A 25642-nucleotide genomic window follows, 5' to 3' on the forward strand; every position below is an offset into this window, starting at 1 on the left:
GATTCGGTGAGCACTATTTTGAACAAAATAAGTCTCTATCATTTTATTCCATTAAAATAAAGGAATTAATACTTTAATGTGTTACTAGATTTTTTACATTGACATAAGTTGCATGGGTTTAATAACTTCATAACAAATATGTGATGGTTTACCTAACAGTTTATGACTTTCTGAAATCAGTGGAACAGGTGGGAGAAACCAATCCAATGATTTTTCATTGTCTGGATAGCTATACAAAATATAAAGGTATGAAGATATGTTAATAAAGTTACATCAGAAATTATTAATTAAACATTACTCAATTATAGACTCCTAGATAAACATCCTATAAATTAATTTTCTATGGTGAATTTGATGTATCTCTATACACAGCAGTGTTCTCAATCTTTTCCCTTGTGTGTCATAGGATTAATAACACTGCTATGTGAGATATGCTATCTAAATATTGACTATAACTCCATCTCTTTTTCTCCAATTCAAACGCTTGTGACAAGAATCTTAAATCTACTCCATATTAAAAACAAAGTAGTAAATCATTCTGAAACATTAGTATCCTATCACAAGTAACAAGTTACTTATGACACACCTCACAACTAATCATGGGTCATCAGTGTGTAAATGACACTACTACTGGTATTCTAGAGTATTCCTAAAACATTACAAATTACTGTGCTAACCCAAAAAGTCTTGATCCAGAACCACCTATAAACCACAGAAAATCCAAGAAACCAGTTGAAACTGACAATCACTTTGTAAACCTATAGTTGTTGAGATTTTTGGCACCTTGTTGGCATTGTGAACTACTACCTCTCCTTATCTTTCAGCTGTGATCCTATTAACATATAATGTTTTAATGTTTCCTTTTCAAAAAACATTGATTTGCCCTTCATTAGAACAAAAAGATAAGTATTAAGTGATAGGAAATATATTTGAGAAGAGCACCACATACACTGTTTATGCCATGCAACAAGGATTTTATAATTTGTTTTTTACTCTCTTCATTTAGGATTTTAAGCTCTTAAAAGTGAGAGCCAGTCTTTTACTTTACTGCCTTTCATAGCAAATAATGCATAGCTACTTTAGCTATGTTTTCCAAATAAAAAATCTACAACATGTTATCTAACAATGTTCTGACAGACTGTGTGATAATAGGCCAAAGCATTTGAAATTTAGGACTGTCAGAGGGGCCCCAAGATTACCCCAGAGCCAATGATTCCCTGGACTAATTCAAAGGACTCAACATATCATCCTACTCATGATAATAAGGCAAAGTTCAGGGGAAACCAAGAACAAGCTTCCAAAGGCCCTCTCCCAGTACAGTAACACAGGACATCTTTAATTCCCTCAGGAACAAGTTGTAACAACATGTATGAAGTGTTGTCAATGAGGGGGCTCATTAGATACTCAGTGCCCAGGGTTTTTATTGCAGACCAATCACTGGGCATCCCGTGTCTGGTATATACCTAAATTCTAGAAAATCTAAGAAAGGTATTAACAATACACAAAAAGCACACATCTAATTCTACTATCCAGTCTCCCCATAAAATCAAATCTGCCTTATAATTTTCCTATTTTCTAGAGGTGTCATCATTCCCTTACCCATCCAGAATCCAAATTATAGCATAATCTTTTACCTACTATATCCAGACATATGCCAGGTCTTACTGCATCTTCTTTATGCTTCTTGAATTTGTTTTTTCCTTGTACTTCCACTGTCACTATTCCAATCAAAGCTCTAATCAATTTATGTATGGTTAAGAACAAGTGTCCTAACTGGCCTCATTGCCTCCAGATTTCACTAATATATTTTACACATCGCTATCACATTAATTTAGAATTGTTTTCATTATAATTAGATTCCATTCAAAATACTTCAGTGGTTTCCAAAGAATGCCAAACGTCCAAATGGCCTTAGGCTACCTTACAATTTTAACTCTCCTACACTAGGGAACTTACAGTCCAGGCCAAAGTGAACTACTTGTATACCAAATAGATAATGCATTTTATCCCTCATCTTTGTTCAAAAATATTTCCTTTACTCTGCTTGTCACTGGACATGACCCTATCCCATATCTATCTATAGAAGTTCAACTCTTTCATTCTTTCATTAATCTATTCAATAGCTATTTACTGAGTACTATGTTCCAGCCACTGTCCAAGGCCCTAGAGCTTACATTCATTCAAAATCAAGCTTAAATCCTTCCGTCATCTTAAGTACTATTTGAACCTATAATATTTATCACAGTTCTCTTATATTATGTGTATCTGTATGTAGGTCTAATATAGATATATAGGCATATAGAAAGATTAATGATAGATCAGTCTGATACCACTCCTAGATCATAAACACTTAAGGGTTTATTTCTAGTTCCATTCACATCGATAATACTTAGCAAGTATTTACATAATTAGGCATATTAGTCAATAAATGTTTATTGATTTAGTTCCATGGTTTTTAACACATACAAAGTCATGTCCAAGATCCTTATTCTGGCCCTTAACATCCACCACAACCTATCCTCAGTTTATTTTTCTAACTTTATGTCTAATTGTTTCTCCTTTATGAACCTTCTATTCCAGAAAACTTCTCTATATACTCTCTCCTAAAAGTATTGCAAATTGTCCCACCTCCAATCTTTTTTCTTGCTGTTAAATTCTGCCTTCAAGTGGCCTCCTCTTCTCTGCTTTTTTAGAATTACCAAATCCTTCAAGGTCTCGCGAAGTGTCTCCCCATTACCATAGAGCCTAACCCAATCAGTCTGTACTCCCTCCAAATCTGAAATTTCATTGTGTGAATATAGGCTAATATTTCCTTCGCACCTTTTTTGACTCTGTGTTGTTAGAAAGACAAATATATTTTGCATTTTGCCCAGCCCAGGCCTGATTAACACCTGTTGTGCAAATTGGATGCACTCTTTCAGTCTCAAAGCATCCAAATCTGAATGAATTATAGTCATGTTATTTATTGATGACATTTCCATATGTATGCTAATCTCCTCAAATAGATTTTAAGTTCTTTTGAAGTACAAGTCTGTCTCATCCTTCTTATATCCCTTTTAGCAATCAATATTTGAGTTAATATTTGAATAAATGAAAAAAATTAATGAAGCAATAAATACTCAATGCTTCTTTATTTAAAAAAAAAAGATAACACAGGGTTGCATGGCTGGCTTAGTGAAACATGCAACTCTTGATCCTGTGAGTTCTAGCCCCACACTGGTATAGAGATTACTCAAAAATAAAATCTTAAAAAAAAAAAAAGATAATACAATAGAATACATAGAAAACTTAGAAGTGAGAACAATTTACATGTGAAAATCCATAAAAACCTGTATTTTACAGACTATTCTCTGTTCTTATTTCCTTCGGCACCACATCTTTATTTCCACCCCTACTTCCTGCCTACAATGAATTTGCCCATCATATTTGGCTTTTGGCACACTGCCCATTCTGTTTTCAAAAGGTGCCATCACTATTTGTCCAGGACTACTATTTGACCATTACTTCAAGTCTTTACCTTTGCCAAAAATAATTGGAACAAACCAGAAATGCAAACAAATGAAAGCAAAATAGACAAGAATCTACTCTATTTCTTAAGTTACAATATTTAAGATGTTAAACTTCAGTTACTCCCTTATATCTGAATTCCATGTTTACCAAATATATACCTGAAATATCATTCTATTGGTCCCTCATTTATTTGTATATTTCCAGAAAAAATTAAAACTCCTCAAAAATCAAGTATCTCTAAAACAATATACTATGTTATCCTTTAAGGCAGACTTACTTTTCAGCTTCATCTGGTTTTTCAAAAAACAAAGTATCCAAAGAAAACAAGGAGTCATTTGATTTCAGCATTGTTAAAACTGGACTGTGTCACAAATCTACCAAAATATAGAAAAAGTAGTTTATATTTTTGTTATTAATATTAATATTTAGTTTATATCTTAGTTATTCAGAACTTAGTTTTACAGATCTGTTCTTAGTTTTACAGATCTGTACAAAAATATTTCTGAATACATGAGGTATATTTATTAATTTCCCAGGATAACCAGACTATCTTTCCAGCTGTATCTTCTGCAGCTTCCTCCAAAGTGCCTCAATATTCAAATACATTATTTTCTGTTCTCTACTCATTCATGCATATTCACATTTGCACCCCTCTCTTCATACTGCACCAATGCTTAGAATGTGTTTTCTTTCATTTCCTTACTTCCAGATCCTTACTCATCCTTCATGCATTGGTCAAACGACATTTCTTCTTCAAAGGCTTCTCTGAGTTTGTCTTGTTCTCCAAGACAGAATTAATCACTCCTTTTGGGCTCTTAATACTTTGTTCACACCATTATTATTGATTTAGGATAATACATTTTATCACGAATGTGTCTCTAACAATATGCCAAATACATATGTAGAGGTTTGCTTCAAAATAAATGGGGAAGAGATAAAGGGGTATTGATGAAAGAATATTGGTAATGAGTTGATAACCGCTACCGCTATATAATAGGTACATGGAGTTCAGTATAATGTTCTGTCAATTTTGTATATGTTTGAACTTTTCCAAAATAAAAAAATTTGCATGTTTAATGTATATATATCTGTTTACATTCACATTACGTAATGTATATATAGAAATGTTTACATTCCTTTCTAAAAAGACAATTTTTACATTAATAGATAGTATCTAAATATAAAGGATAAAAACATTCAGTACTGGCCACCTGGGGATATAATAAAATTCTAGGGCTGTACAAAGTCTCAAACTTAACAGGAAACTGAAGAACCATTTCTACAGACACATACATTGTTCCATTCACCTTGCCATTCTTTCCCCTGCACATCAACACTACATCTCAATTTTTTTTCTAAATTCTGAAACATGATAGAAAATTCTATATGACAAAACATGAAATAGATTCACAAACCATAAAACATAAATCATATTTCTATTTACTGTGATAGTTAATATATTGCAATTCTTTTCTTAGGATAGAAACTAAAATCAAAGGAACTATATGAGTGCCATCTTGTGGAGAAATCCATACTACCAAGTGAGATCATATTCCTTCAATTTTGGGTCCTCCCTGATGTAGGGAGTATGTAGAGGAGACAGGAATGTTTCCACATGCACCCTTGACAAAATACTACTGATAAGAGGCTAAATCTATGTGTATCTTAGGACTGTTCTTATTCAGAATGTTGTAGGATTTTTCATTGTTTTAGTTACTGAGTTTTTTCTCCTCCCAGTTGTTTAATTGCCCTCTTCATTTCTTTTTAAATTTATTAATCACTTAGTCACCAACAAAAAGAAACAGTTAAATTGAAACAAATTAGCATGGTTCTACAAATGTCTAAAACGATGTATTAACAATAGAAACCTAAGATAACAGGGAGAAGAGACAGAAGGGAGTCATTCCAAAATCTGCTAACGGAGTCTTTAACATCTTTATCTAAGTAAACAATTTCAGAACTTGAAAATAATACCTGATAAAGTACGAATGAAAATGCTAATCATGTTGTTATAGTATCCAAAAAGTAACAAATAGGGGAACCTGGGTGATTCAGTGGGTTAAACCTCCAACTCTGGACTTCAACTCATGATCTCAGGGTCCTGACTGCTCCACACTCAGCAAGGAGTCAGCTTGAGATTCTCTCTCCCTCTTGTCCCACCCCTCAACTCTCTCTCTCTCTCTCTCTCTCAAAATAAATAAATCTTTTTAAAAAAAGAGTAACAAAATATTCCCTTTCTCATCTTAGGAAAACTATAATTTTAAGTAACAAAAAAAGTTTTCAATATTGAAAGTCACTGGACCACTTTTATATGGCTTCGATACCTCAAAATTTAAGTAGGAAATCCTAAGGCTTACATGTATGTGTTTCAATCCTTTATTCTAAAGGAAACTGCAAACAAAATGAACCTATAAATTAAAAATACTCGTTTGGGGGGATCCCTGGGTGGCGCAGTGGTTTGGCGCCTGCCTTTGGCCCAGGGCGCAATCCTGGAGACCCGGGATCTATTCTCACATCGGGTTCCCGGTGCAAGGAGCCTGCTTCTCCCTCTGCCTGTGTCTCTGCCTCTCTCTCTCTCTCTCTCTCTCTCTCTCTGTGACTATCATAAATTTAAAAAATTTAAAAAAAAATAAAAAATAAAAATACTTGTTTGGGAAAAAAAATATTTCATAAACTAATTCAAAAACCTCCCAAATAAATAACAAATATATTCAAAAGAATTTCTGATTCAATTTCTTGTTCTGGCAAAAAAAAGAAATGCTTCAGTTCAGAATAAAAACATCTATTATATTTTTTGTTCTGATGAGCCTCTATGAAAGAAAACAACTTTTATCTAAAAGTCTTCGTTGGGGGCAGCCCGGGTGGCTCAGCGGTTTAGCACTGCCCTCAGCCCAGGGTGTGATCCTGGAGACCGGAGATAAAGTCCCACGTGGGGCTCCCTGCATGGAGCCTGCTTCTTCCTCTGCCTGTGTCTCTGCCCCTCTCTCTCTCCCTGTGTGTTTCATGAATAATAATTTTAAAAAATCTTTAAAAATAATAATAAAAGTCTCCGTTGGGATCCCTGGGTGGCTCAGCAGTTAAGCGCCTGCCTTTAGCCCAGGGCGTGATCCTGGAGACTCGCGATGGAGTCTGAGTCCCGCATCCAGCTTCCTGCATGGAGCCTGCTTCTCTCTCGGCCTCTGTCTGTGTCTCTCATTAATAAATAAATTCTTTAAGAAAATAAATAAATGTTTGTGTATGGTACATTATTTTTCTTCATAGCACGAAGAGCTAACTGGCATACGATATGTTTAGGTTCTTTATCTTCCTCTAGAGTGAGCAGTAACTTTTTGCTCACTAATGTATTCTAATAACCCAGACAGCGCCTGGTAAATGAGCCATAAGAATTCATTGTGGAATAAACACATTAGCAATTTATAAAAATAATTTTAAATAAAATTTTTATTTAAAATTATCTTCCATCAACCCTGAAACCTAGAATTTTATGCCAAAATTTATTCATGAGAGACACACAGAGAGAGGCAGAGACACAGGCAGAGGGAGAAGCAGGCTCCCAATGTGGGGCTCAATTCCAGGATCCCGGGATCACGCCCTGAGCCAAAGGCAGGCGCTCAACCGCTGAGCCACCCAGGCGTCCCTTATGCCAAATTTTTAATGTTCAATTTAAAAATGTGGAATATTTTCTAGTTCAGATTCATGCAATAAATTCTTTAAAGTACTAAAAGATCATGAATTTGGCACTTTCATTACATAAATAAATACTCTCTAAAACGCAGGCCCTAGAACGTACTTTGCTATGTTTTAATATGAATTTGTAATCGTAAAGATGCTAGATTTTTAAACTAATTAAATTTAAGCTGGAGGTCTAGAGTCAGATTTTCTAAGTATGCATGTTCGATCATTCTCCACAAAGTTTTAGTTTCAGCATGTGATATAAAATCCTATTATTTTTTAGGTGTTTGCTTCTGCTCCAATCACTCTTCAAATATTTCAACTCCATGGCTACATAATCGGTTGTCTGTTGAGGTGACCTGCCCTTTACCTAATTACCTCAGTGACAATTCAGCATTTTCTTCTCTTCTATAATGCGTATTATATATATGGATTCCTGTCATCTCTTAGTCGTTCCTCAGGATTTGTACTCTCAGAAATAAATAAAACCCATTTCAAAAGCGCAGAAGCTCGGAACAGACTGGCCAGAAATCGGCAGTCAGCGAGGCCGAGCCCGACACTCCCTCGAACGAGCGGCCGTCACGGGGAGGAAACAGATGACCCGCGGTCTCCGCGTCCCCAGGGGACAAGCCGGGAGCCCGATCCGGGCCTGAGGCAAAAACCCCCTCGGGACTGCCGGGGCCCGCCCCGACTCCACGCCCACCCTCCCGGGCGCCACGAGGAAGCCTCCAGGGCCGCGCGTGTGGGCCGCGCCGCGAGCGCGCCCCGGCTCCCACCGCGGGAGAGCCCGGCGGCCACAGCGCCCCCGCAGGCCGCACCGCCAGTCGCTGAGGGGGCCGCGTCCGCCCTCGCGTCACCCCAGGGGCCCGGAGCGGCGGCTCCGTCACCCGGCGGGAGGGCCGTCCTCCCGCCAGCCCCGCCCACGCGAGCGGCCGCCCCGCCCCGAGCGCCTCGGGCCTCGCCCCGCTCCCGGCCGGACCTCCGGGAGGCCCCGCGCGGCGCGCGCCGGGGCGGGCCCTGCTCCCTCACCGCAGCTCGACGCCGAAGGTGGGCCACCGCCGGCACGCACGGACGGACTGGGCCCCCACGGCTCCGTGGGATCCCGTTCTCGCGGGCCAGCGTTCCCCCGCGAGACCTCGGGCCGGCCGCGCTCCCCCGCGACCTGCGGGCTCCTAGTTCGCGGAGAGGAGCGCCTATCCACCGGCCCCGCGAGGCCCCCCAGCCTGGCGAGGCGAGCTCCCAGCGATGGATCGGCGGGGCCTGGGGGCTCTCCCTTCCCGCGTCCCCTTTTCTCCCAACAAAAGTTGCTAATTAGCTTTGAGAGTATTGCTCTGTCGATAAGCTGCGGCCTGTCCTCGTTAAATAGAGATCCGGGGATCCCCGGGTGGCTCAGCGGTTGAGCGCCGCCTTTGGCTCAGGGCGGGATCCTGGGGTCCCGGGATCAAGTCCCGCGTCGGGCTCCCTGCAGGGAGCCTGCTTCTCCCTCTGCCTGTGTCTCTGCCCCTCTCTGTCTCTCACGGATGAATAAATAAAATCTTAAATAATAAAAAAAAAAATCCTAGTCCTTCCCCCAGTACCCGGTAACCTTTACTCCTCTAGGAATTTTCCTATTCCAGGTACCTCATGTGAGCGGAATCCAACGTATGTCCCGTATCTGGCTTATTTCATTCCGCGCGTCTTTAAGTTCATCATTTGTAGCACAGATCTGAATGTCATTCTTTTTTCTTATTTTTTTAAAATATCTTACTTATTTATTCATGAGAGACACACAGAGAGAGAGACAGAGAGAGAGAGAGAGGCAGAGACACAGGCAGAGGGAGAAGCAGGCTCCATGCAGGGAGCCCGACGTGGGACTCGATCCCGGGTCTCCAGGATCACTCCCTGGGCCCAGGGCGGCGCCTAACCGGTGAACCACCCGGGCTGCCCGTCATTCTTTTTTATTTTTATTTTTTTCTTTTTATTTTTTTTTTAATTGGAGTTCAATTTGCCAAGATAGAGCAAAACACCCAGTGCTCATCCCACCAAGTGCCCCCCTCTGTGTCCGTCACCCAGTCACCCCCACCCCCCGGCCCACCTCCCTTGCCACCACCCCCTCTTCGTTTCCCAGAGTTAGGAGTCTCTCATGTCGTCTCCGTCATTCTTCTTTAAAGTCGAATATCGCACTGTGTGTGCGTGTGTGTGTGCGCCACATTTTGTTTATCCCTTCATCTGTGGGTAGACATTTGCTTAGTTTCCACCTTTGGGCTATGGTGTTATAAACATTGGGGTAGGGATATCTGAGTGGGTCCCTGCTTTCAGTTGTTTAGCTATACATCTAGGAGTGCCATTGCTGAGTCATATGGTAATTCTAAATTAAACCTTTTGAAAAAACCACCAGTTTTTCACAGCTGCTGTTATCACTTTGCACTCCCACCAGTAATGCAAGAGGGCCCAAATTTCTCTACATCCTTGCCAGCACATTATTTTCCATTTTTTTAAAAAAATTATAGTCATCCTATTAGATGTGAAGTAATATCTCATTGTGGTTTGGGTTTTCATTTCCCTAACGACTAATGATACTGAGCATCTTTTAATATGCTTAATGGACATTTCGAATATCTTCTTGGAGAAATATCTATTCAAGTCCTGTGCCAATTTTTGTGATGTATCTTTTTATTATTGAATTGTAGGAGTTTTAAAAATATATTATGGATATTTATCCCTTATCAGAGATAAGATTTGCAAATATTTTCTCCCATATAGTAGGTTGTTTTTTTTTTGTTGTTGTTGTTTGTTTTCTTGATAGTATCCTTTGATGCACAAAAATTCTTACCTTTTTTTTTTTTTTTTTTTTGGTCTTTTGCTGCCTGGGCTTTTGGTGTTATTTCCATGAAGTCATTGCCAAATCCAATACCATAAAGATTTTCTGCAACGTTTTCTTCTAAGAGTTTTATAGGTTTAGCTCTTAAGTTTAGCTCTTTGATCCATTTTGGTCTGATGGACCAATAAGTCTTATTTATGTGGATTAGAGTAAATAAAGGGACCCATTTCAAATAAAAGAGTTTAGGGGAACTTAGTTTTCAAAAAGACTAGAAGAGCTTGATAGACAAATAGGTGCTCATGACACAAGAACAAGATATGTTTCCCCTAACACAATTGATGCCATGGGTTCAGGTTCAAAAAATCAACATAACCAAGATTTTCCCTACTTTGTAACCTCCACTCTATTTAAACTCTGACTACCTGTGTCTCTACCTCTCTGTCTCTCTGTTTCTTACGAATAAATAAAATATTTTTAAAAGATTTTTTTAAAAGGAGTTGATTTTGAAAGGTTAGTGCTGATGGCTCTAGAGCAGGTGGAACCAAGAAATGCCTCAGGACTGTTTTTCTCTGGCTAACTGCCAGAAATGTGCAAATACTATTGTCAGACTTGGAAAAGAAAAGGTAAAGAGATCATTTGAAAGAATCTGAAAATTGTAGAATTAATGCCTGAGCAAAAAAGAAGGAAAAGAAAAGAAAAAGGAAGAGAAGGCAGGGAAGGGACAGGAAAGAAAGGAGACAAATGTAGTCTGGTATGATGGGACCCTGGAAGGAAAGAAAACTTTAGACAGTCATGCACAATTCTGTGTAGGAGAGTACAATACTATCTACGCATTTTAGTAGGTGCATAACTAACAAACGGATAAATGGATGAAGACCAAATCAATGGATAATTGTTCTTTAGGTAAAGATTTATTAAGTCCCAGTGTAACCAAGAAAATAGTAAACATAAATTGATTAGAGAGTAATTCCTTGAGTTCCAGCTGCTAAAGGAGTATGTGTAATGATGATGTACAAGACCCTAGTACCTGTATTTCAGACTTGTTTGTTTTTCAGGCAGAAATTGACTTCTCCAGCTAAAATGAATTCAGAATATCTTCTGTTCTCCAAAGCCAAGAATGTTAATTCTAATGAGATTGTCAGGCAAGATGCTCCAGTTTGACCCTGAACCAAAACATCCCACTGACTCGGCTAGCCAGAGAGTATTAATACAAAGAATCTAAGCCTTCCATAGAAATCAGTTGATAAAGATTCAATATTCAACAGTTGTTCTTTATATAATTGCATTGTAGTGTCTAAAGTATGGTAACATAATCCCTGAAGTAAGAAACATCCCAGCACAGAATCTTTGGGACAATAAGCAGTAGTCCACACTGGGATAGAATTATTTCCTAATCAAAAATTAATACCAGTTCCTTCAGGGGGAGTAAAAGCAAATTGATAACCAGTAGATAATCTCTATGAGTAGTTCTATTTAGATTTATATAATAAATTGTACATACTTTTTCTTGCAATATGTATGAGGCTTAATTTGCCATATTATAAAGTCCCCAGGTAAATAGGAATTAACACATTCTTTCAAGAGGTTAGTATCTGAATGTGGTAGACTTTACCTGACTATTATAATCAAGATTCTGGCATCCAGAATCTTGTATTATCTTAATGAAACATGGGGATATATTATACCTGCAAAAAGGTTATTTGAAGGAATTTTTAAAAGCTACTGTAACTTTTTAAAAGATATTTAAATGTCAGGAATCAGAGTATAAAACAGATTTTAAGAACAGGCATTCTTGTTTTTCTTTGTTTTTTAAGTTTTATTTGAAGTAATCTCTATGCCCAACGTGGGGCTCAGACTCACAACCCCAAAGTCAAGAGTTGCATGCTCTTCTGATTGAGTCATCCAGGCAACCCTCTTCATTTTGTTTTTTTTATCTAAACACACACACACACACACACACACACACACACAGATTGGCAGGATTTTGCAGTAATGTGATCAAAGATTATATAATATTGTTTACATGTTGTTTAGAAATAAGGTACTTTCTAGAGGTGATACAGTTTTGTAGCTATTAAAGAGATTTATTAAGATACTGGACAGAATGGGGTATGGACAGAATTATAGAAATAAGATACACCATGAAGAAACAGGAATAATACATCTATCTAGAATCCCTTCCAAAAAGGGAGTGTGACAGGGGAATTAGTAAGAGATGCTATAGCAACTGTTACATAATTATTTATTTGTGATATATGTCAAGTTTTGATGCATTGAAGCCTGGGTTAATCTCATGTTTAAATATGTCAAAGCATTGAGAAAGCACAGTGCACATAATAGCATATATTTTAACATTTTGGATGATCCCTGGAACAAAGTTGAGAGTGCTGTATCCATGTTTGCCCAGAATTTGAAGCCACTGCAAAGGGAAATGGATGAATCCATTTTCTCACAACAGCTACCACCATTAATAATCACCAGAGAAGGAAAGAAAGTAAACCTAAAGATATTCTCTAGAAATTCTGGCTGTTCATGGCCCCTGCCAGTTCTGGGAACACAGGATAGATTTCTGGAGGAAGAGTCGGCGTGTTGAAGTGCACAAGGAACAAAAGTAGCTCAGTGCTAAGACAGGTGTACAAAGGGAATGTTGAAACTGTATCAGAACTGTATTTATTTTAAAAACTGATCTCAAAGTCTGTCCATCGAGTGTACAAAAAAACAGAGCAGACGTTAGTACAAGTTTAACCTGAAAATTTATTTGTGAAAAAAGCTAGTTTTGATGAGGAAAAATTCAATTCTGTCCTTGTAAACATAAAGAAACTCAGGGGGAATTTTAAAGATAGTAGACGAGAAAATGCAACAGTTACTCTTATAGTCCTTCTCAATTAAACAGGCAAATCAAGTTGAAGACACAAGTTAAAATAGTTTTCAGATTATTTACCAGTTCCTGTGTATCTTAGTTTAGTGATAGTTTCATTTCTAGTCAATTATTTGTATCTTATTTTTTTGTCAGTACCAAAGAATTCATTATGTGAACAGACTTTTAAAATAATTTCTGGGGTGGCCTGGTGGCTCAGCAGTTGAGTGTCTGCCTTTGGTTCAGAGCATGATCCCAGGATCCAGAATCCAGGATCGAGTCCCACGTTGGGTTCCCTGCAGGGAGCCTGCTTCTCCTTCTGCCTTTGTCTCTGCCTCTCTTTCTCTGTGTCTCTCACGAATAAATAGATAAATCTTTAAAAAAATAAAGTAAAATAATTTCTGTATATTGTATATATAAAATGGCTTTTATTGAAGAGCTTATCTTCTACTTGCAAGTTTATGAAAATACCAATATGTCAAAATAAATAAAAAGTGGAAGAAAAAAAAAGTAGCTCAGTGCTGAGGTTAGGTGCCCCCTCAGCCCCACAACTGGCCACTCTAAGGAACACACATTCCATCGAGGGAACACAGACTCAGCAAGAAGCAGCAAGAGTAGCCAAAGGGACTAGGCTGTGGAGGAGAGGCAGCTAAGCAATGCTGGGTCTGGCCCCCATTAAGCCTTCCAGAGTGAAAGGTCCTGCCTTGGGAGAGATCTGCTGGCCTCAGAACAACACATTGCCCAGACAGAGGCAGTGACACGGGCAGCAAAACTGACCAGAGCTCCAGTGGATGCTCTAAAGTAGGAGTTTTAAAATTGGCCAGGAAAGTGAGCCTGGCTTATGAAATAAAGTATATGTGATTTATGAGGGTTAAGACTGATTGCAAAAGCCAGGAGAGTTTATAAAGCCCCTCTTTCCCATTTTCATCTGGAGACTGTTGGGTGGGGATTGTCAGAGAAGCTGGATTCCAACAATTAGGGGACATAGTTTCAGAGTAATGTGTTCTGTTGCCTTTGGTGGGGGGAGAGTTACATACATTGTTACCCTGCTTTATCTGATTCAGATTAGTGACCTGTGAAAACACCAGTGTCACAACAAAATTTACATACATACTCTACAGTTTACAGATGTTTATAAACATCTATTCATTTAATTGATGGAGGAAAATGTCTAAGAATTCATACAAATGGTGTGTGTGCATGCCTGAGTGAATGTGTAAGAGAGGAGATACATTGCATGTGTGTATTATGGGGAGGGAAGTGGAACCAAGTAGATGGGAAAAAATTATATACTTAAGTGGAAGGAATATTATCCTTACCCTAGGAAATAGAGGCATGTGGGTTGAAATAAGTCCAAGTGAAGCCATTCTGGCCAGAAACACACCACAAAAGGTGAAGGCTGTGGATTTAAGAAAATGCATGGAAAGAAAGAAAGAAGAAAGAAAAGAAAGAAAGAAAGAACAAAAGAGAAAGAAAGAAAAAAGGAAGAAAGAAAGAAAGAAAGAAAGAAAGAAAGAAAGAAAGAAAGAAAGAAAAGAAAAGAAAAAAATACATGGAGACTGGGAAGGAAATTAAAACGCTTAGTCTAGGAAACACCAAGTAAGAGAGTGATAAATTTGAAAGTGAAATAGCTGATGTATACTGTTAGAACTTTTTCAGATACCTGTGGAATAAAAGAGCTGTCAAACTGTAAGTTCTCATTTAACATTAGGAACTTTATTCACCCATTTTATGTATTTCCTGATAACAGAATACTTTAAACATACTCTCTAGGGGGAAAAAATTACAGAATTAACTCTAAAAAGAAGTCCTGCCAAACCCCACAGTCTGTGTTCACACTTTGTATTCCATCCACATGTGGAGGAATGGGCAAGTAACCAGTAGGAAATTTCTTTTTCCAGCAAGATGCTTTGTATCACAAGTCACTTGGGGAAGTTTTAACTAAAGTTATTTTGTAGGCCATGACCTATAATACTGAAGAATTAGAAACCATTTTTTTCTAGATAAAAATCTGTTTACATAATTTAGCTGAAAATTTCCCCAAATCAGGAAATATCTTAGAAATTAGTATTTGATATCTTACATGGTGAAGTAATTTTGCCTGGATCTTCCTATACCTGGCCCCTGGCTCTTTCTACAAACCATACTACTTCTCCTAAAACGCAGTTGTTGCTGATTTTTGTTGATGTTGTTGTTTAAATGTTACAATTAAAAAATGTACTTTTTAAAAAATCTTTGGCTTTGAACAAATTCTCATTTTATTTGCAACATCTGTTGTTATATAGAGCAGACTTAAAGTATACTTAACTCCCAAATGGCATCTTTCTCAACATATTGAGATACACAAATCACATAAAATATATGTTTTTATAGCAATGCATCTTCTAAACAGCTCTGAAATTTTTAAATTTTTAATTCCTCCCAACCTAACATCTGAGTTGCCATATGTTTTGCATTTTGCCAACTCGCAGAGATTACATAGCAAGTCACAAACTTGCATGATCTAAAGCACATGACCGGAAAATCTCTAACATCAGAAGTTAAGGGTCATTGATCCACACGCAAATGGAAAAATGTTCAAACCTCCAAACATAAATCTGATACAAAACTAAACAATTCTTTTCAAGTCACAAAACATTTATTTAAGCCTCAGTCATTTGTAAGCAGAATGTCTCAGTTCATTTATATTTCCTAATTGAGAAGATTTCTCAGAGATTCTTACCTGTACTTTCATTTATTGATGCTAAAAATGAATAAAAATCATAGGTCAAATAATTTCAGCTCCTGATTATACTGAGAAATCTACAATGACTGATTCACTTAAGATCAAAATGCTAGTCATTTTTCTGGCAGAACCAGAGAACTTGTATTTCCCTATCCTGGTCCTCAATTTTTCCACAAAGCATACTATCTCCCTTGAACAAGACAACAGATTACCCAGAGAGTGTTGTGTTCAGTTTTGGATGATTCATCTTATTAGGTAAGTTGACAAACTAACCTTTGTTCAAAATGGGAAAACAGGTTAAAAAGCCTAAGACTTAAAGACTTAGGGCCTGATCCAGAGGTCCAGGGCTCCCACATCGGGCTCCCTGCAGGGAGCCTGCTTCTCCCTCTGCCTATGTCTCTGCCTCTCTCTGTGTGTCTCTCATGAATAAATAAATAAAATCGTTAAAAAAATAATAAAGTACATCTCTTGTAGTTAGCAGATGGTTAGGTCTGCTTTTTAAGCTATTCTGACAATCTTTGTTTCTTCATGGGAGTGTTTAGTCAATTTACTTTTAATGTAATTATTGTTATAGTTGGATTTAGGTCTACTATTTTATTTATAGTCTGTTGTCATCTCAATTTTTTGTTTCTCTTTGCTTCTTTTGCTGCCTTCTTTCAGATTATTTGAATGTTTGGTAGATGTTCAGTTTAACTGGTCTCTTGGCTTTTTAACTATACCTCTTAAATTTTTAGTGGTTGCTTTAGGTATTACTATATACATTAAACTTTTCACAGTCTACTTACAGTTAATATAATACCCTGCAGCAACATAAGTCCATTTCCACCTGTCCCTACCATTCTTTATGTTATGATTGTTTTGTGTATTACTTATACATATATATTTTTTAAAGATTTTATTTATTTATTCATGAGACACACACACACACACACACACACACAGACACACACACACAGGCAGAGAGATGGAGAAGCAGGCTCCGTGCAGGGAGCCAGACGCGGGACTCGATTCCGGGACTCCGGGATCACACCAGGGCTGAAAGCAGCGCTAAACTGCTGAGCCACCCAGGGATCCCTTATACATATATTTTTAAACCCTTTGGGGATCCCTGGGTGGCTCGGCGGTTTAGCGCCTGCCTTCAGCCCAAGGCATGATCCTGGAGTCCCGGGATCAAGTCCCACGTCGGGCTTCCTGCAGGGAGCCTGCTTCTCCCTATGCCTGTGTCTCTGCCTCTCTCTCTGTGTCTCTCATGAATAAATAAATAAAATATTTTTTAAAAATATAAAAAAATAAACCCTTCAAGACAATGTTCTAATTTTTCCTTCTATTTTTATTTTTAAAAAGATTTTATTTCCTATTTATTTATTTATTTATTTATTTATTTATGAGAGTGAGCATGCAAGTAGGGGAGAGCAGATAAGGAGTGAGAGAGAATCTCAAGCAGACTGATGAGTGTGGAGCGCCATGCAGGGCTCCATCTTATGACTCTGAGATAATTCCCTGAGCCAAAACCAAGAGCTGAATGCTTAACTGACTGAGCCACCCAGGTGCCCCTAATATTTGCTTGTAAAAGTCATATATAGTTTTCTTTTTAAATGATTTTTAATAGGTGCTTTTTTTAAAGAGAGTGAGAATGCATAGGCAAGCAGGACATGTGGGCAGAAAGAGAGAGGGAGGGAGAGAATCTTAAGCAGGCTCCATGCTGAGCATGGAGCAATGCAGGGATAAATCTCACAATCCTGAGATTGTAACCTGAGCTGAAATAAAGAATTGGACAAATAACCAACTGAGCTACCCAGGTGCCCCTAAAGTCATATATAATTTTTAAAAATTAACATAAAATAGTTTTCTAATTTACTTGATATTAAGGTTTTTTTCATGGTCCTTATTTCTTCCTAAAGAGTCAAATTTCTCTCTGGTATCATTTTCTTTCAACTTGAAGAAACTCTTTTAGCATTTCTTGCATTATGGGTATATTGGGGACAAATCCTCTTAGGTTTCTTTACCTGAAAATACCTTTGTTTTGCCTTTATATTTCAAGAATATTTTCAGTGGCTATAGAATTCTGGGTTTGCAAGTTTTTCTTTTAGCACTGTGTAGATGTGATTGCATTAAATATGACCACCTCTGTGTCTGATGGTAAGTTTGTAATCATTTGAATCATCATTCTCTTGCATGTAACATGTCATTTTTCTCTGGCCTAAGATTTTCCCCTTATTTTGATATTCTGCAGTTTGATCATGATGTGCTTAGACTTAGGTTTCTTCAAATTTATCCTTTGTAGATTTCACAAAGCTCTTGAATCTATAAATTCATGCCTTTCTTCACATTTGAGCAGTTTTCTCTATTTCTTCCAATATATTTTTCTGCCTCATTACTTAACTTCTCTATTTCTGGACTCCAATGAATATATATCAGACCTTTTGTTTTTGTTCCTAAGGTCCCTAAGATTCTGTTCAATCTTTTTCACTCTTTTTTTCCCTCTTTCTCTTCTTCAGATTTAATCATTTCTTTTGACTTATCTTCTAGTTTACTAACTTTTCTGTCATCTCCATTCTGATATATCTGTGGTAGTGGTTAATTTTATGTGTCAACTTGACTGGGCTAAGTGATGCTCAGATAACCAGTAAAACTTATTTTAGAGTCTGTGAGAGTGTTTATGGAAGAAATTAGCATTTAATTCAATAGTCTGAGTAAAGAAGAGCCACCCCCACCAATGTGGTCAAGTATCATTCAATCCACTGGAGGCCCAAATAGAACAAAAGGTAAAGGAAGGCAAACAACTGAAAAAATAGAAATAATTCTCATCAAAGAAATATAAGATAAAGAAGAAACAAATAGAAATTTTAGAGCTGAAAAATACAATAACTAAAATAAAAAACTCAATGGATGGTCTAAACAGCAAAATGAATGGAAAAGAGAAAGGATCTATGAACGGGAAGATAGAACAAGAGTAATTAAGCAATCAGAACAGAAAGAAAATATACTAAAAAGGGGGTGGGGAGGCTGAGGAGCCTGGGAAACTATAAAAGATCTATAGTTTTTAGGTCATCAGAGTACCAGAAAGAGAGGTGAAAGTAGGCAGAGATGAAAAAGCAGTCAAAGAAATACTGGCTGAAATATTCTCAAATTTAGCAAAAGACATAAACCCACATATTCCAGAAGCTGAGAAAATAGGATAAGTCTCCTCCAAGACACATTATAATTGAACCTCTGAAAACTAAAGACAAAGAAAAAAATCTTGAAGGCAGCCAGAGAGGAACATCATATAATCAACAGATGGAAAACAATTTGAATGACAGCAGATTTCTCATCAAAACGCATGGAGGCCAAAAATCAGGGTCATAAATTTTTTTAGGTGCTGAAAGAAAAGAACTAGAAGCTTGCAATTCTATATCTAATAAGAACCTCCTTATTTTTTTTTTAGATTTTATTTATTTATTCTTGAGAGAGAGAGAGAGAGAGAGAGGCAGAGACAGGCAGAGGGAAAAGCAGGCTTCATGCAGGGAGCCCGATGTGGGACTCGATCTTGGGTCTCCAGGATCACGCCCTGGGCCTCCAGGATCATGCCCTGGGCCGAAGGCAGGCACTAAACTGCTGAGCCACCCAGGGATCCCCTAAGAACCTCCTTATATCTGCAGTAGAGATGGTAGGGGATGCAAGAAGTTAGCAATTTGTCTGTGAAACACATTCTCCTGACTATGACATTTCCTTTCTCTACTATAATACTAGTTGCCTCAGGATCCCTGCCCTTAATTCTCTAGCCAGAGATGGTGGATTTTCCAAGGAAGTTTTAGTCACCTGTATACCACCTGCCTCCACTGGACTATATGGGCCTTGGAATAAACCATTAAAAACATGGAGATGTTTATCCCAATTATAAAATTAACATATTCTGCTGATTAAAGCTAATAATAGTATATTGCATAATTAAATGTTGCTTTAAAAGTAGATCTTAAATATTCTCACCACAAAAAAGAAATGATAATCAAGTGACAGGATGGAGTATTGGCTGATACCATGGTGGTAATCACTTTGTGATATATAAATGTTTCAAATCAACATGTCATACACCTTAAACTTATGCAATGTTAAATGTAAATTCTATCTCAATGAAGCTGAGAATGAATGAATGAATGAATGAATGAATGAAAAGTTTGTTCTAGCTGCATGTTCCAAGGTTTTTACACTGTTATTCATGAGAGAATTGGTTCGCTAGATACTCAACTTCTCTGTAGCGGAAGCAAACCAGGACTTACCATTTTAAAGCTTGCATATGACTAAAATATTGTGCCCAAATATTTGATTTCCTTGCACACACTAAGATTTGAATAAAACTTTCTTAAGATATAGTTAGTGACAGCCCAAAACCAGTAAGATTATTTTTTTTGTAGTTACTCTTTGTACACTAAATCACAAAAATCTCACATTCTGTACTAACACTCTTAGGCTCTTGGTATGTTAATATGAACTTTCAAAACAAAATTTTCAGGATGATGGCATTAGAGAGTTATTCTAAAAAAGAAGTTCTACCTTCATTCTTTTAATAATTACTACACCTCTCCTAACATTCAAAGTGTTTGCTTATTTATCATTAACAATTTGAATTTGGAAAGGAAGGAACAACAAAACTTTAAAGATACAGATTTAGAAATCTTATCTATATAAAAATCAGTCAGAAATTGGAATAAAACTAATATTGTAGCACACATTGGTAGTTTCAAACAATTGTTATTTTCAGAATTTGAGGATATTTTACGACAAATGGTATGCATACCTCTGATACAAAGTTCATATGTATGTTGTTTTAATAATACATGTAAAATAACTTAATTGGTTCTGTTTTACTCTACTCTCCCTGGATGGATATACTGCTTCATGCCTACCAAGATCTATTTTTTCTATCTTCCATACAAACAAAATTATAACTGGGCTTATCTAGCTAGGGACAAAATTGCTGACTCCCACTTGCGGTTAAGTGTAGCTACATGGCCACATGACTGAGGTCCTGCCAATGAAATGTAATGCAAGAGAAGTACGTCACTTCTGACTCAGAGCTTAAGATACATTCTCTTTCCCATCAGTCAGAACCTGCAGTGACCCAGTTTTGACCATGCAAATGCCAACAGTGCCTCGGGATGTTAGCACAACATGGTGGGTAGAACATGAGGCCCTAAATGATCACAACTAGAAGGCCGTCTGCCAACCTGGAACACTCACAGCACACTGTTATATAACAGAGGAGTGAATGTTTACCTTCTTTAAGAAAATGAATTAATGTTAGGTGTCTTTGTTTCAATAGATCAGCCTTTCCCTAATTAATATGCCCTGAGTTTGGTTTCAAATATTCTAGATAGTAGTATAGGTAGGGAGAACAGATTCTATTCTATTCTAAGCAGCAGGTTCTACAATTGCTCCCTTTTACACAAGGCACCAGGATAAAAAGCACCTGTTATTCTAAGTGTGAGACTCCTTCCAGGCAGCTTTGTCAGCTGATTAGGCAGTAGAACAATGTAGCCAGAAGTTACTGTCTACAGAAACTTGACCAAGGTCAACATAAGAAATAACAGACATGCTTCATTCCCAGAAGCTCTCTTAAATAAGAGAGCTAAAATTAACCATCTTAAAAATAACTCACATTCTTCCCCTCCTGACCTCATTCTTTGTCTCTGGCAGGAACCTGTGCAACCTCCCCCCAGATTTCTCCCAAAGTAAATCTAAGAGGCTCAGGAGCACCATTTTCAACAACCCCAGATGCTGCCTTTCACATCAGAACCTAATTACTGTTTCTTACAAGTGCTTTTCCCCTATTATAATGTTATTACCATGGAGTTCAGGCCCCATTGCCTGGGACTTTAGGAGATGGCTGTAAGTTTCAGCTTTCCTTGTGAGAATTAAACTCTTCTTGATTGAATTTGTACCATGTTCTTGGCTTAGCTTACTCTTGAGAACGAAAGAATGCAAAATATTCCATAGTCCTGCCTGCTTTGTCTCTGTGTTGTCTGTCTCGTCTTAATGATCCAGTGACCTGTACAGTATCTTAGGAACTGACTAAACTCCCAGAGTCTTTTTCAAATACTTAACTTTGATACCTTCCTCCCATACAATAGTGTTTCCATTTTATTTTTTCCTCTAATTGATACCTCTCTTACAACAACCTCTTTCTCTTTCTCTCAGATAATGAAAGGATACTTCTTCTTCCAATTTTTTTTAGATCTTTGAATAAAATAGGATTCCTGATTAAGATGCTACTTTGTAACTCTTCCTATTAGAAGTCCCATTCCCCAGCAGGTCCTTTCTGACCACTTCTATGGTGACCTTAAAGTCTGTCTGGGGCTCCAGAAATGGCTGCAGTATAACTAAAACAGTGTCTTCTTCCTTAGCACAGAGCATCCTACATTTCCCAGCCCCACTGTATTTTATAGGACCAAGTGACTAATTCTCACTATGCTATTAGAGGGAATCTCAGGGCCAAGACAGTTAAAAAGAAAGTATGCCTTCTCTGCAGTCTTTGTCTTTGCTCCTTGGCTGGCCAGATGGAAAGTGTCCAGGAGGAATTCAAGATCCTAGAGGAAAGCAGAGCCAGTAGACAGAAGGGGCCTGGGTCTCTGAAATATCACTTGCCAAACATCTAATTAGACTCATGGAGCAAGAAACAAACTTGTTATTTCAAGCCACCCAGATTTGGGAACTTGGGAGGAGGAGGAACATTGTTATTAATTATATCATAGCAGAGCCTATTCTAACACACTCAGCAAGTCATTTTTCCTCAGTTATACCCGAATATCCCCTAATCAAAACTTTAAAATCAAAGTAATTATGTAGGGATCCCTGGGTGGCGCAGCGGTTTGGCGCCTGCCTTTGGCCCAGGGCGCGATCCTGGAGACCCGGGATCGAATCCCACGTCGGGCTCCCGGTGCATGGAGCCTGCTTCTCCCTCTCCCTGTGTCTCTGCCTCTCTCTCTCTCTCTCCCTGTGTGTGACTCTCATAAATAAATAAAAATTAAAAAAAAAAACAAAGTAATTATGTAAAAATAGCTAAACCACACAAATTTTAAGCACTTTTTATGAAATATTTAACTTTAGTAATTTCTACTATTAATTTTTCTTGGTAGGTTGCTGTGCAGATTGTAACCACCAATATTTTCTCAGTAAAGAGAAGACATTAGGATGTTTTCAATTCTTTAAGTAAATGTTTTAATTGAACTATAACATATGTACATATATACAGAAAAAAACAAAACTCCTAAGTATACAGCTTCCTGTTTGTTTTTTGTTTTTTTACCAAGCAAACAACTCTATTACCAACCCCTGATAAAGATAAATTATCTCCCTTCAAATGTAACTTCTGAAGACTAGTGTTGCCTGTATCCAAACTTCACATAAATTGAATCACATAATATGCATTCTTATGTGACTGACTTCTTTTGCCCAATATTAGGTCTATGAGATTCATCCGTGTTGTTGCATATATTTTTATTGCTATCTAGTATTCCATTTTAAGAATGCACCAAATCTAGGGGGCACCTGCCTGGTTCAGTCAGTCAAGTGACCGACTTTTATTTTTGGTTCAGGTCATGATCTCAGGGTGTTGAGATTGAATCCTGGGTCGGCTCCATGCTCAATGCAGAGTCTGCTTGATACTCTCCACCAGAGTGAGCCACCCGGACATGAGTCTCTTGTCAGTTACATATATTGCAAGTATTTTCTCCCACTCTATGACTCACCTACCTATTCACCCCCTTAATGGTACCTCTTGATAAGCAGAAGTTCGTTAACGATGTTCAGTTTATCAATAGTCTCCCTCTTGTTTAGTATTTAAGAAATCTTGACCTAGTCCAAGTTCATAAAGACATTCTCCTATGTTGTTTTCTAGTAGTGTTATTGCTTTGGTTTGCACAAGAACTGATTTTTGTGTATTGATTTTTAATATGAATATTCAATTGACCTGGCTCTCTTTACTGCAAAGAGTATGCTGTTCCCTACTGCTCTGCCGTGGCACCTTTGCCACATGCTCCATATGAGAGTATTTCTAAATTCTGTTCTGTTCTATTAGTCTATTTGCCCATAATTGTGACAATACTATACTGTTTCATTATCATTTTATCTTGGTATTCAGTAGTGAAAGTTTCCCAACTTTATTCTGTTTTAAGATTTTCCTTTTAGGGGAACCTGGCTGGCTCAATTGAGTATGTGACTCTTGATCTCAGGGTTGTGAGTTCAAGCCCCACATTGGGTGTAGAGATTTTTTTTTTTTTTAAAGACTTTCTGGGACGCCTAGGTGGTTCAGCAGTTGAGCGTCTGTCCTTGGCTCAGGGCATGATCCTGATGTCCTGGCATCACCTCCCGCATCCAGCTCCCTGCAAGGAGCCTGCTTCTCCCTCTACCTATGTCTCTACCTCTCTCTCTGTATCTCTCATGAATAAATGAATAAAATCTTTAAAAAATAAAAATAAATAAAAAATTTTCCTTTTATATGTATTTCCATATAAATTTTAGAATAGACTGGTCAAATTCTACCAAAAAAAAATCTGCTGGGAGTTTGATTGGCATTTGCATTGAATCCATAGATTAATTTATTTATGAGACAGGCAGTCAGAGAGAGCACGAGCAGGGGGAGAGGCAAAGGGAGAGGGAGAGGGACAAGCAGACTCCCAACTGAGCAGAGAGGCTGACCCTGGGCTCCACCCCAGGGCCCCAGGATCACAACCTAAGCCAAAGTCAGACATTTACCTGACTGAGCCAGTGAGGCACCCCATAATATTGTTACTCTTAGATGATTTTCTGCTTATTTTTAAATGCTCTTTGTCTCATAACTGAAATATAAACTCTGTGAGGGCAGAAGCTTTGTCTACTTTGCTTACTGCCATATCCCGGATCCTAAAAGAATACATGGCACACTGTAGGTTCTCAATAAATATTTTTTTTGAAGTAGCTAATTAATGTTCTACTGAGAATGTCTTTGATATCCTCCTCTCTTCAATTTCTTGGTCAATTAAACTTATCCTTTAGATTTGAAACTATCTGCCATTTTCTCAAGGGAAACTTCTCTGATCCCCCAGTTACAGAAACTGTACTTCTTTCTTAGCACTTAACTACTTACTGTTATACAATAATACTAGTTACTATGAAATACTACATATTATTTTATATCAGTCTCCCATTTAGAGTGCAAACTCTGTGGGGACAAGGACCAAACATTTCATACTTACTTCTATTCCCCCAATACCTGGCCTGGACCAGCAACAAAATATTATTACATTATTTTCTAAAAGAGGCCTAGGCAGTCTCTTCTGTTTCTTAAAAATAGAGTTATTCTATTGCCAACACTTTGCTACCCTAAAAACAAAAGTCTCTCCAGATATTTTCTGCTGCTTCTATCTTCTGGATTATTTGATGGACATTCTCCACCAGACTTTCTGGAGTTGGGGGGGCATCCTTCATGGCCCCCCATCCCAGACTGGCTGAATCAGAAGACTCCTAAATTGGAACTGGAAAAGCTGCATTGCTAACAAACTCTGCAAGTAACTTTTGCACTGATGAGTTTGGCGCCTACTTCCTTGGACCACATTCATGACATGACTGCTTTATCTCTTTGCGCTCCACAATTTTCTTCACACTGCTCTGGGTCCAGCTACTCCTATCATCTCTGCCCATGCTGTGTTCTGCTTTTGCTCTCAAGGCCATATTTTCTCTTTGGCCCTCTGCCCTCCAAGGACTGCTGGAAGGCCACCCTGGCTGCCTAATTAAGAACCTCATTAATCTCATCTTTATCTTTCTGGTCATGCTGACCACCCCAGCAAGGGCCACACACTGTCACAGCTCTCTGATCCAACTTCAGAGACAGTGAGAAGGAAATAGCCCAAGATTTAGGGAATTTGAATCAGGAAATCAAAAGTTGCTGTCTGTGTGATATTGAAAATACCATTTAACTTTTCTCTTCAGGTATAATAATAATACCTGCTATCCCACCTCAGAAATGTGAAAATCAAATGACATGATGTATCATGTCAGAACTTTGTGAACTATAAATGGATATATACACATTAACTATAATTGATAACCTCAATCATCCAAT

General features: G+C 37.9%; 1 protein-coding gene across 1 annotated transcript in view; it reads right to left on the reverse strand.

The window, feature by feature from the left end:
• Positions 1-3858, reverse strand: part of HFM1 (helicase for meiosis 1) — a 94107-nt gene extending 90249 nt beyond the window's left edge. Inside the window, exons 1-2 of the mRNA XM_055340597.1 lie at positions 3788-3858; positions 153-229 (exon numbers count right to left, since the gene is read on the reverse strand). Of these exons, the coding sequence (XP_055196572.1) occupies positions 153-229; positions 3788-3858 (148 nt within the window). The remainder of the gene's footprint in view (positions 1-152; positions 230-3787) is intronic.
• Between the last annotated feature and the right edge of the window lie 21784 nt (positions 3859-25642).

The sequence above is a fragment of the Nyctereutes procyonoides genome, unplaced genomic scaffold (genome assembly GCF_905146905.1).
Source record: "Nyctereutes procyonoides isolate TBG_1078 unplaced genomic scaffold, NYPRO_anot_genome, whole genome shotgun sequence".
Classification (NCBI taxonomy): domain Eukaryota; kingdom Metazoa; phylum Chordata; class Mammalia; order Carnivora; family Canidae; genus Nyctereutes; species Nyctereutes procyonoides.